Here is a 13,494-nt window from a genome sequence, read left to right as displayed (position 1 = left end):
AATTGTGTTCAAATTTGCACGTTTGTTCTATTTATATCTTAAAAGAGCATAATCATAAAATAGAAGACTCAGTATAAAGAAGTGGAACTGGAAGAATAAAAACGAAGATTTTTAAAGTACCGAAATAAAGTGTTTCAAAACTATTGCATTCAAAATAACAGGTTCCTTTGTTTATTTTAATTAATTAAAATTGTTACTCTGTGTGAAAAGATCAATATAAGTTCATCCTTTCTGTCAAGCATTCTGAAAAAAAGGAGGTGCATCTTCATAAAATTCTAATGTCTGTCGAATGCAATTTAAAGCGCATGTAGTGGAATTTTTTTTATTGTATTATTTTAATGAAACATTTTCTATTCAAAAGATGAAAAATATTAATATTTGAGTCATTCAATTACAAAAAATAAACTTAGTTAAAATAATATCACAGCTTCTATTCATAAAAAACCTCCTTACTTTCAAAAAGTTTAATATCCAACGATTCAAAAAGCACTTTCAAAAGGGAATAGGTTTTATTAAAAATTTCAATAGCTTTCAAAACTGTAGTCAAAATCGATATTTTATCAAAACACTTGAGTATAAGAATTTTCTATGTCAGCAAACAAAATACTGCGTTTATCAAAGCACGAACAAATATTTATTACAACCCTCTTTTAGCAAAACAAAAAAAATGTTCTTTTCATCATTTTTCTGTCGAGAAATAAATAATTGCGCCTTTCTTGTTGTTTTTTTATCGCTTGGTGTGTTATAAAATATTGATAAGAAACATGTTTTATGTCTTTCTAAAAAATATTATATTTTCAGTTTCTAAACTACTTAACGTTCTCCGCTCTGAATGTTATGATTAAAAATGAAAAATTATACGAGAGCCGCTCTCGAAGAATGTTCTCCATGATTAAAAAAATCTTTTAAGTGCAACATACATTCAATTTAATGCAGTTTTTTTTAAAAAAAATTCTATTGATTTGCGTTTAAAAAAAATATGGTCACTTAAATAAAATTGATAAATTGTTTGTCACATAAAGTGTATTTAATTATCTTTTTGTAAGAACATTTTTGAACTCACGAAAATATAACTATCGATTGGAATTTATATTAACCATAAAACGTCCTAATAAAATCTATAAATATTCCGACAAATAATATGATACTCTAAATGTTTTTTTCCTGGCTAGAAAATAGAGATTATTGCTGGAGAACCGGCACCTCTTTGCTCAATATACATATAGCAATACAGAAATAGCTATTGGTTTGAATAAAATGTATAAATATTCCGATGAATGAAATACTATTGCAAAAGGTTTATTTTTGCCAGAAAATAGGCGACGCGCTGCAGAAATTAAGACAACTTCATTCAGCTCACATGGAGCCAAACAGAAGAAGCTATTGATTTGAATAAAATATACAAATATTCCGATAAATAAATTTATACCATAAGTGGTCTTATGGTATGTGCAAGTGGTCCACCTTGTCAGAAAATATTCGTAATTGCTGGTGAAACTTACCCACTTTATTTAACCTGCAAGGAGCCAAACAAAAATGGCTACTAATCTGAGTAGAACATATAAATATTCCGACAAACAAAATAAGGCAGTAAGTTATTTTTATTTTTTGACAGAAAATAATAGATGTTGATGGCGAAATTAAAACAACTTTATTCAACACACGTGCAGCCAAACAGAAATAGCTATAGGCTTTAATAAAATTGTGATGCCACAATTGGCATTACATATTGCGTAGCCTTTGAAATATCTTTAATTACTTAAACTTATTTTTTTTAAATTATTCTTACTCGAATTATATTTAAATTAAATCAATTAGTTAATCTTTATAAAGTGAACATGAAATATTTTATTATTTTATTGCCGATCAATGTTACTGCTAACTTTTTATTTCAATACTGTACATTTTATTTCAATGTATAGACTCATTAATTCACTGCTGCGCCGAATCGAAAGCAACAATCTATTTATAACTATTTATTATTAATTTCTTACCACAAACATGTTTCAGTTACATGGTTATTCTGATTCTCACGGTCTCGTTGGTGACTCGCGATAGCCAAAGTATTTACAGAGTTATTTATGAGTTTATTTATTTTCCTTGAGACAATACTTACCACTATAATATTAATAAACCACTATAATATTAATAATGGCGATCACCACCTTCATAAAAAATATATAAGTATCCCAATAAATAAAGTGCAACGCTAAGTGGTTTTCTTCCTTGGTAGAAAATAGTCGTTGTTGCTGGTGAAACTGATCCACATGCCATGGAGCCAAACTAAGGCAGCTATTCCAAGCTAAAAATAAACTCCAGAATAATCTACGAAAAAAATGCCGATCGAAAAGTGTGGTGATTTGACCAATTCCGCTACAGAAATTTTGAAGTGTAAAAACTGTAAAATTACTGCAGTAATTTTGTAGTAGAACCTGCCTCAAAGCCCTTACAGTAAATATTTAGAAATGTGAGTTTTAGTTGTGCCATCTATTGCGATCAATGGAAAATACTATACTTCTTGTCCTGAAAAAAAAAGATTATTGTTTTCTTCTTATTTGATCTATTCTCTTGATCAGATGTATCACTTAGGGAGTATATCACTCATTAAATTTCTATGTTGTGAAAATGCCGACTCATTGAATCCTGGGATTCGAACTCCTTTCCTGTCTGACGTGATATTGCCCGCTTAGCAATCTCAGCTATATCTCTGTGTCACGTTCTGATACAAGGAACTAAATGCTTTCATCAGTTGGGTCTTATGGCGTGGATAAAGTTTTTGTTTAATCATACTGGGTGAAAGCACAGTTAATGAATTTTCTCAGAGTTAACTGTTTGATTAGCGTCATTTCATGGTTATCGAAATGTTTTGGTTGTATACGATAGAATAATTAAATGAATTAATATTTAACCCCATTTTTACCACAAATGGCTAGCTATGTAGACGTGAATTTTCCTTTTCTTCTCAGTTCTGTTATTTCTCTTTCAAGTTTAATTCTTTCTAATTTTTCAATTTTTAATTTTTCTTTCTAGTTTAATAAAAGCAAGGATTTCTAAACGAATTTTTAAAGTAAGCAGTCTTATATATCTAATGCTCATTTAGGTTCGATTGAAAAGAATTTTTTTAAAGCAGAATTATTTGTTTAATTTGAAAAGCTTCAATTTCAAGCAAACAAAATCTAAATTTTTTTTAAAGACAAATTTCAGAAACAGACTGAAATTAATAAACTTTTGAAGTAGAGGTTTGAAGCAGAGAAATTGGGGGATAAATATCAATTTCCAAATTCCATTTCGTAAACTCTTTAGACATAAATTTGTTTGATATCCAAACTAAAAATTTATTTTGATTCGATAAAATAAGTATAATATTTGTTCCTAAATAATCCTAGTTTAGTATAAATTCGAAACTGCTTACTTTTATTAACTACTTACTTTTACAATATAGTTTTTACCATAAACTTCCAAACCTTTTACCATAAACTTTGTTTTTGCCAAAAGCAGCTTTATCTAGTCAAAAATAAATATTGAAATAATAAAAAGTAATCAATGAAATTAGTAATAAAATTACTAAAATAAAGAGATATTTTATGCGCATTTTAAAATAAGTAATTTATGTCAGAATCATGCTTAATTGTTTTCGACGCCTCTGAACTATAAAATAATTACTATTAAATCAAGTATTTTATGAATTTTTCTTTTATGAATACGGACAGTGTACTTTATCCCTTATGTCAATATATATGTTTAGAATATTTTGACCTAAATGTAAGACATTTATTTATAATAAAAAAAACACTATAAAAATATATTTTTCAATCGATTAGAACAAGATTGAAGACATCAAAGACTCCCTCATTTAAAATCTTACAATGCAAAGTAACTGTAGTATTTCTGCAGATTCATCAGAAAATACGAGTATACTTCTGAAGCAATGACTGCATAATTACTTATTTAATGCAGCATAACCACGGTTTCAGTTTTTTTTTTAACTTTAGGATTTCAAAGTAACCTCACTTGAACTGCAGTAATTTCGTAGACAGAAGCCAAAAGTTTATTTGAAATATATTAATGATAAACTATTTCAGAAAAGCTTCAAAATAACTGCAGTGTTTTTTTAGTTAAGACTACACTGCAGAAAACCTGTTGTTAACTCTAGAAAAATTACAAAACTTATTCAGTTCTGTAGATAAACTGTAATTTATTTTTAGCTGTGTTAGTTTGAAAAAAAAATAGATAAATATTCGTACAAATAAAGTGATATATTAAGTAATTCTACTCTAAACCAGTGAAAAAAATTCCTCATTCAACAGGCGTGGTGTCAAATGGAAGATAGAAACTATTGATATGAATAGAATAGGTAAATAGATTGACAAATATAATAGACAAAGTGATACAACTTATTGTTCAGATATCGTTATCACTAGATAGACTGAAACCATTTCACCCAATTAACAAAGAGCTGAATAGAGGATTGCGGCATTGAGTCACCGATTTTTTTTTAACTCTACTCAATTTTTACCTGCTCATTTGCTTTAATTTTCAAACATTTTGTGAAGTCCAGAGTTTCCTGTGCTGTCTTTTTACTTTTTATTTGCATGAGCTAAAACCTAAATTTCTTAGGTTAAGTGTAAACCTGCTACTTTTCCAGCGGAAATAGTAACTAAGTCTACTGTGGTACATAAATTGTGGGCGAAAATAGGTTGCTCGTTTCGTTGGCAAGCAGGCCGAAATAGTCCTTGACATAAAAACAATGTCGCTAAAAAACGACATGCCTTCATAAAAAGCTGCAAAAAGTTTTTTTTCCCCCACCTTCTCATTCATGCCTTCTTCCAAATGCACAACTAGTTTGAAACTATACTGGCTAAAAAATATTAGTTGTTCCTGTTGTGAAAGAAATATTTTCCCCTCATTTAATGTTAATTTTATTCTCATCTAATTCTAAGAATTAATGATCATGTTATTGGTGGTACTTAGCATATCACTGGAGCTGATTCGATTATTTTGACTAATTTCGTTTGCGGATCTAGTTGAAGATGGAACTTGTTAGAGATTTAGGCATTGGTAGAATGTGTGAGCCATGGCGATGTAACTTCAGGATCTCCCTTTCCCCAACTACCATTCTGCAATCCAGCAGATGGTATAAATAAAAAGTAAAATAATAATATTTTTGAAACCTCATTTTTTTTTCTTTTGCAAGGGTCCTTAGGACAATATATATATATATGCGAGGCGCATCCAGAATGTAAGTTTCCCTAATTTATGAGAAAAAAAAGCTCACACTTTCAGGAACATATTTACTGGCTACAAGTAAGTAAAGCAATGTTTCAGCTATTTTTCTACATAGACACGACCAGAATTGAGACACTTGTCATATCGTGGGATTAACTTTTGTATCCCTCTGTCATAGAACTCTGCCGTCTGTGAATGGAACCAGCGTGTGACAGACGTCTTTAGCTCTTCATCATTGCCAAAACGCTCACCGGAGGACAGGAATTTCTTGAAATGCAAAATTGGAATGGAATTTCTTGTTGTGCAAAAAACGTGAACATTGCTGGGAGCAATATCAGGGCTGTAGGGTGGATGATCAAACAACTCTCTGCCAAATTCCGTTAAGACAGCTGCTGTGCGCCATGCCGTATGTGGACAAGCATTATCATGGGGGAGCGCACCAGCTGCAGTGAGCATTTTTCACGACTCTTGTTTTGAATGGCAAGTCACAATTTCCGCAGTGTTTCACAGTAACGATAGACGTCTGCTGCACGCTGATTCCATTCTCAGGCAGCTGAGTTCTACGACAGAGGGATACAAAAGTTGATCCAACGATATGACAAGTGTCTCAATTCTGGTGGCGGCTATATGTTGAAAAATAGTTGAAACATTGTTGTACTTGTTGCCGATAAATATGTTCCTGAAAGTGTGAGTTCTTTTTTTGAAAAAATTAGGGAAACTTACTTTCTGGATACACCTCGTATATATATATATATATATATATATATATATATATATATATATATATATATATATATATATATATATATATATATATATATATATATATATATATATATATATATATATATATATATATATATATATATATATATATATATATATATATATATATATCAAGGATTCACGTAGAAATGTTCCGATGTGTAAAGTTAAGCTTAGTATTTTTTAAAAAATTAGAGCTCCGAGAATCATAATTAATTGCTCAATGAGTCACATTTCAGAGAATAGAATTATTTTACTATTCGTTACAATAGAATGTCTGCAACTGACCATTTCGTAGGTAAATCATCGCAGTTTTTGATTCAGAAGACAAGCATGGTAAACCAAACAGCGCGAGAACCCTTGTATGTATCCAAATTATTCCGATTTTTATCACATGGTTAAACATAATCACTTCACTTTTGGAGTTGAAAGTACCGAATTTTTCTCATTTTTATTCAGTGAAATCACACAGTTTTTTAAAGTCATTATTAAATGTTAATTTTGTTAGTACTTATGTTTAACTTCCAAATAAGATGATTTTTCTCCTTTTCATTAAAGAATATTAATCGTTCAGATTTATACTCAGAATACCGTTTCTTTAATTAGAAAATAAGTGATCCCTTCATTTTATATAATGCGCACTTAATTTTCCCCTATTATAAACACACAATTATTAACACTCTATTATTAACATCTTTTTTTAATATTAACATTCAACAAAATTTTGGGCCGGGATAGCCTGATCGGTAGGGTGCTGTTCGCACATCCGAGAGTTCGTGGGTTCGATCCTCGCCGCCCGAAGACTCCTCGTGTAATAAATGGTGACTGATACACGTTAAATCTGTCGAGTCACAAAGTCCTTCATGTTCCCATTACAAATCATAGCTCTGGGGCAATGATCCAGGAGTTTCCTTGTCTTCTGGATTGGTTCAAAATTACAAAACTGCGGAGTTGAACATTAGCAGTCGTAAACCCAAAACTGGGTCGGCAGTTCAACTACGGTTATAAAATAAAATATAAAATACCTCTGGGGGTACTGAATTTGAGATCGATTGTTCTGTTATTCAGTTCAACAATTACGATCTGTGGATGAATGAATGGATGAATGAATGGGTCTGCCCTATAAACGGGTGTGACGTATGGGTGTGGCAGAAGTCGAATTCATGGCCATAGATGTCGCCACTGGAAAACAAGAACAATCGCACCCCACAGCCTAAAACAGACATACGTCAACAACAACAAAAAATTTTATTTCATGATTGGCACAGCGAGAGTAAGTCATTCAAATAAGTGATATTTTTTTTAACTGAATCATGTCATTGTTAGAAAATATTTGTTCCTAGATTCAATTTCTTACACCTGGTATGATGCAATTGGAGAGAGATACCAAGATATAGCAATTTATTTGAATGGAATATACGAAACAACGGACAATAAAGTGATGATCTAAGTGATTTTCTTCCTCGTCAGAAAAGAGTTGTCACCAGAAAAACTGACGCAGGTTCTTTTTATACCCAGATAATAGACAGGCAAATAAAGTATTTGAATAAAGCAGATAGATAGATCGACAAATAGAATTATATGTTATGGAATTTTCCTTCTTTCCAGAAATGGTTGTAGTTCTTGGATAGACAAATATTATTTTCTTTTTCAAGAAATGTCAAATTGATCAAACGACAGTCTTTAAGTAAAATAAAGAAATAAATAAAATTTGATGCATGCTAAGACGAATATGAAATAGGTTTATATCAAGAAAAAATAGTTACTGCTGAACCTAGAGCCATTTTTTTTTCAAAGCATGTCGATTCAATTATGATATTTGTCATCATGACATTAATTAATAAGCGTTATGCACCAGAATGCAATAGAAAATGTTTTTTAGTTAAAAGTTAATAGATAAGAAACTTAGCAAAATTCACTAAAAGAAACTTAAACTTGCGTTATGTTATTTTTCTTGATGAAGTAATTTGTACCGGTTTTCGATAAGCAGCAATAATAAAAATTAAAAAAAAACACAAGATAAAAACTGTCATCAGACAAAAATATTTCAAATAGGAGGAACTCTAGGGAAATAAAAACAAATGATTGTTTACTTTTCAGATACACCTAATTAAGCATTTATGTTAATGTGGTTTGCTTTTGATTTATCATTTGTTGGAAATGATTTAAAAAAATGAAATGGATAATCAATGACTGATTATTTTATTCCCGGCTGTAATGACATTTCATTTCCGCATCCAACTTGAATTATGATCATTTTCCAAAAAAAGAATTTTCATTAGGTGTCTAGGAAATCTTTAGTTATAAATTATTAATGACAAAGCATTTATACATATTTTCCCTTTCCTCCTTTTTTTTTTTTTTTTTGATGAAAGAACAGGATATTTTTGCTAAAAATTTAAGAACAAATAATGACATAGTTCTGATTATGTAAACTTAGTAAGTTCATTTATGCGTATCCTAATGATTTTCAGCTATAGAATATTAAAATGAAAACTAACCATCGTCTAAAAATAAATTCTAACTAAGTTTTAATTAGTAAGAATTTCTTATAAATGATTTTCCTCTATTGATTTTGAAGTTTTATTTAGTATGAATTATGATTTATTTATAGGAATTATTAATGATCCTATAAATGAATAGATTTTGATTCGCTAATAATTTTCGTCCTAATTTATTTGTTAATTTAAATGAAATATTAATTACCTTTTAGGTCATCCAGGTTTTTAATAATTTGTTTTAAAATATCCATATTTAAATAATACATTACCCATTTATATAAAAAATACATTTAAAAAGTGGAGCTTTTTGAAATGAAACGAATTTAAATTAAGTTTTATTAAGTTTTAGCTTATGTTCAGCATGCAAGCAGTTTACAAATTATTCTACGAGAAATAGAGTTATAAACTTAACTGTTGTTTTATTCATTTAGTTGCTCATTTACCATTACGTTAGTTAACTGTTCGTTGAAGAAAATCTGTTAATTAAAACAATTTAAAACATTAACAAACATGTGTAATATTACAGTTGCAGCCAGCTCGTAAATTTAATTCTGCATTATTTCTCATATTAGATGGTATGGCAGATCTTTTCAAAACCATTGTCAGTAGCTCTTATATTCATATTTTGGTTAATGGTTCACTGAACTTCCGAAGCGTAGAAAAATCTGACGAAGGTGCGTATCTGTGTGAAGCAAACAATGGCGTAGGAACTGGTTTAAGTACAGTAGTGAATTTAAAAGTCCATAGTAAGTATTTAAGTTTTTTTTTCAATTGAAAATGTACTTTTGAAATGAAAGGATTTTATTTTTAGAGAACAGTGGCGAACAGGTTTTTTTTTAAAGTTAAAAAATAATTTTATCTAGAAGAAGAAATTATCAAAGTTAAAATAAAAATATTAGGGGTTTAGCATTATTTACGTTTCTTCCAAAAAAAATTCAAGAAAATATTTTAGAAGTTAATTTTAATTTTCAAAAAGGAATTTTTAAAAATTCGAAAAAGGAATTATTAAAATTTTTTTTTTCCTAAAAACTTATAGTTCTAGGTCATATACCATTCATTCCATTCCTTCTAATTGGGATCAACTAATTAAATAAAAACTTTCAAAACAGTTCTCAATTTTATATATGGACAAATAGAAATAAAACTTAATCAGTATAAATAAAGAAAAATTGATTTATTTCAAAAGTTATTGAAACAAAAGTAGTTTCGACACTTATTTTTTGATTTCTCAATTTTATTTCATTATGCTGAAAGGTACCCACAAAAATTTTCTCAAGAGGGAGGATGCAACTGATACACTACATATATATTTAATACACTACATGTATATATTACATATATATACACTACATATATATTTAAACTATACGTATGATATAAACATAAATGAAAAACAGGTTTTTAAAAATGAAATTCAAATTAAATTGCCTTTGTAACCCTTTTCTCGATTGAAAGCTTTGGTTTAACTCCTGAATTACTATACTTTGACGTCAAAAGCAAACCCCGCCTCATTTTGCATGACGTGAAGTTAGCTTTGATTTGGGGTAATTTTAAGTTAAGTTTTTTCTTAAAATTCGGGTCATTTTTTGAAATTCTGAATTGATTTTAGAGAGTTTTAAGATATAGACTATTTAAAATACACTCTAAGTATAAGATTCTATCTATACGCTCTCATAAATCTAACACATGAATAACCAATTAAGCACTTTAAAAATTAATAAAATTATAAAAAGTATATTAAACAAAATTATAAAAAGTTTAAATATTCAATACTTTCAGTAATTTAATTTTTAAATTACAAAACAACAAAGAAAAAGAGAAGCAGGGGGCTAAACAGGCTCCATCCGTCTTTCTAGTGTGTAGAGAATTTCTATGTTTAATCGATTATCTCCATTATCGTTGAACGGTTATTCGCTTTGTATTATAAAAGCCTATGCTCATACAAAATTTCATGAAAGTTTGTCTGGCATTTGGAAAAGATTATCGATCAAATCTGCAAATTCTAACTTCAGAGGATAATACCTAGTACAGTTTAAATAATTCTATGGATTAAACTCAAAGTCCAACTAAAAAAATATAGTTACGCAATATAGTTTTAAAAAATATAGTTTTTAAAAATATAGTTTTTAAAAATATAGTTTTTAAAAATATAGTTTTTAGAATTATAGTATTTAAAAATATAGTTTTTGAAGATATAGTTTTTGAAAATATAGTTACACAAATTAATTGGTGCTTGATTGTTGACATTTTCTCCAATATCACAATCCTATTTGTTTTATTGAATTTTACAACAGCGTTGCTGATACATTAATTCATAATAATAGGCTTCGCGATGCACATCTACGAAATACCTTAACTTTTATTTAAATTCGAATGATTCTAATACGTTGAAAATACAATAACCACCTCCATGCAACTACATCGATTTTTTTTCACGCATTTCCAGCCCAAGAGAATAGCTACTTTGGCTCTACTCAGTTTCGAGATGTAGCTTCCTAATCTGCCATCATTCCATAAATTTTAGATCTGAACTATAAAGAGGCTTTGTAAGACGCTTTACTTCCCTGCTCTTATATCTTTTCAAGACAAGGGATGAAACTGAATGACTTTCTCCCTCCTTTTCCTAAACATGCAGAGATACAATATTTTTAAGGTGTTTAAAAAATTTTATTGATTGAAAGTAAAAAAAAAAGAAAAACGAAAAAAATAGTTTACGTTTACTGACGTAACTAAAATATTTAAGTTTAATCAAAATTGCATTTTATATGCAAATGTGATTTCTAAAAAAAAAATTTTTTTTTTGAACAACTTTAAATTTAATTGAATATTTACAAAACTGTGTCATTAAATACCAATTGCACTGTAATTTTTTTTAATCAAATACGGTAAAAAGCACGGAACATATTCCCGAAAAACAAATCTAATGCATCTTATTTTTTAAAATAATAATTTCCGTAAAATCGTTGAATCACACTAATTAAATAAATATTATTCTGAAAATTCAGAAGAAATATTTTATAGGTAACAATGGAATTTACGGATGTGTGTGTACCCAAAGTGGCGGTACATTATACCGTAATTTAATCCGAAACATTTTAATGTGTGGGTGTGACTGTTAATAAAACGTAATTTGTTCTTCATAAATAGCCATAAATTTTTTTTAAATGTTGACATAACAGTGTAAATTTAAAACCAACATAAAAATAATAATTTTGGGCAAAAAAGGTATGTTTGCATAGATGAAATAAGCTTTAACTTCTTTCTAGATTTATTAAAATTTTTAGGAAATATTAATTTAAACAAATTTGTTAAAAATAAATTTTAATTTTTCTTTTGATATTTCCTTATGTGTTACCTTTAATATTGCATTTATTTATTTAAAATTTTATTCTAGGTGCACCGAAGTTTCATACCAAATTTTTCGTGTTAACTGAAAGAAGAGGAGAAAAAGTTGTATTAACTTGCATTTCATATGGTGATATTCCCATGACTTTCATATGGAGAAAAAATGGAGAGATTTTAGATCCACAGTCCAAGCCAAGGTAAATCTAACTAATGAGAGATTGGGACCAAGCTCAAAGTCTTTTTTTTTAACAATTTTTTTAAATTAAAAGAATATTTACGTCACGTATTTATTATATATATATATATATATATATATATATATATATATATATATATATATATATATATATATATATATATATATATATATATATATATATATATATATATATATATATATATATATATATATATATATATATATATATATATATATATATATATATATATATATATATATATATATATATATATATATATATATATATATATATATATATATATATATATATATATATATATATATATATATATATATATATATATATACTAGCCGCCTCAGGCGGCCAGCTGTCCGCTACGCTATCTTTCTTGGGCCCTAGCACTGCTAGTAGTGACGCGATCCTCTTCTAATTTTCTTTGGCGTTCCTCAGGTGTTTCTCGGGCCCTAACACTGATAGTTGAGACACGATCCTCTTCCAATCTTCTTTGACGTTTCTCTGATACTTCTTGGGCTCTAGAATTGCTTGTCGAAATTCGGTCATGTTCCATCCTTCTTTGACGTTCCACAGACGTTTCTTGGGCCCTTTTTCTCCTTTGAGAATCTCTTATTATATTTTTCTTTGACAAAATACGAAGTTTTTTGGTAGGCGGTTCTGCCATGTCAATAATCGGGTTTTTAAGAAGTCAACGATTACTTTAGAACAGCAATTACTATAAAAGTAAATCATGAAACTGCAATATTAAAATCTAAGTGCTTACCTACAAACTGAAACCTTCTGAAAATAACTAATTTCATTTAATAAAAACTGCTAAAATAAAGAATAGAAAAACCAAAGAGATCCAAGGTAAGTGTGATCGTTCCTTCAAAAATAATTAACTTCCTTTTTTATATATTATATAGCTACAACGCTTAAGAAAAAAAAAACTAAAATGCTAAATACATGAAAAGAATACGAAAACGAATTAATTTTTTATGGTATCAATTTCTATTTCTATATCGCTACAAAAATTATTGTCTTCGCTTAAGAAACTAAAAATAGAGCGTGGAAAGAAGAAGAAAAACTTATTATAACAATTATGAGCAGCGACAAATATATCAAAGCGAAGCGTTCTATTTACGTATCGAATGTGTTGCCACATTTTTAAAACAAAAGTTAAACGTTTCTCCTCATTGATAAATGTAAACTAATGCGAACCTTACAATTAAATTATTAATTCCTTCGTATATTTAAGTTGTAACATTTAAGTTGTCGAAAATTAATATTTCAATTGCAAGGTTCGCATTAGCATACATTTATAAGAGTGGAGAAACGTATATGCATTTTTTAATAGTTTTTTGAATATGGCTCTTTGAAGACGAAAAAGCATAGATTTTTTTTCAAAATTACTGATAACTAAAAAACTAATCCAAATTTTTGAAAAAGAAAAAAAATAC

General features: G+C 28.5%; 1 protein-coding gene across 1 annotated transcript in view; it reads left to right on the top strand.

Annotated features, from left to right (window-relative positions):
• Positions 1-13,494, top strand: part of LOC107448584 (cell adhesion molecule Dscam1) — a 104,815-nt gene that overhangs the window by 65,774 nt on the left and 25,547 nt on the right. The window contains exons 12-13 of the mRNA XM_021146874.4: positions 9,065-9,238; positions 11,887-12,034. Of these exons, the coding sequence (XP_021002533.4) occupies positions 9,065-9,238; positions 11,887-12,034 (322 nt within the window). The remainder of the gene's footprint in view (positions 1-9,064; positions 9,239-11,886; positions 12,035-13,494) is intronic.

Source organism: Parasteatoda tepidariorum, chromosome 10, assembly GCF_982258835.1.
Source record: "Parasteatoda tepidariorum strain Cologne lab strain chromosome 10, Ptep-v5.0, whole genome shotgun sequence".
NCBI lineage: Eukaryota > Metazoa > Arthropoda > Arachnida > Araneae > Theridiidae > Parasteatoda > Parasteatoda tepidariorum.
This window is presented reverse-complemented; position numbering and strand designations above follow the sequence as displayed.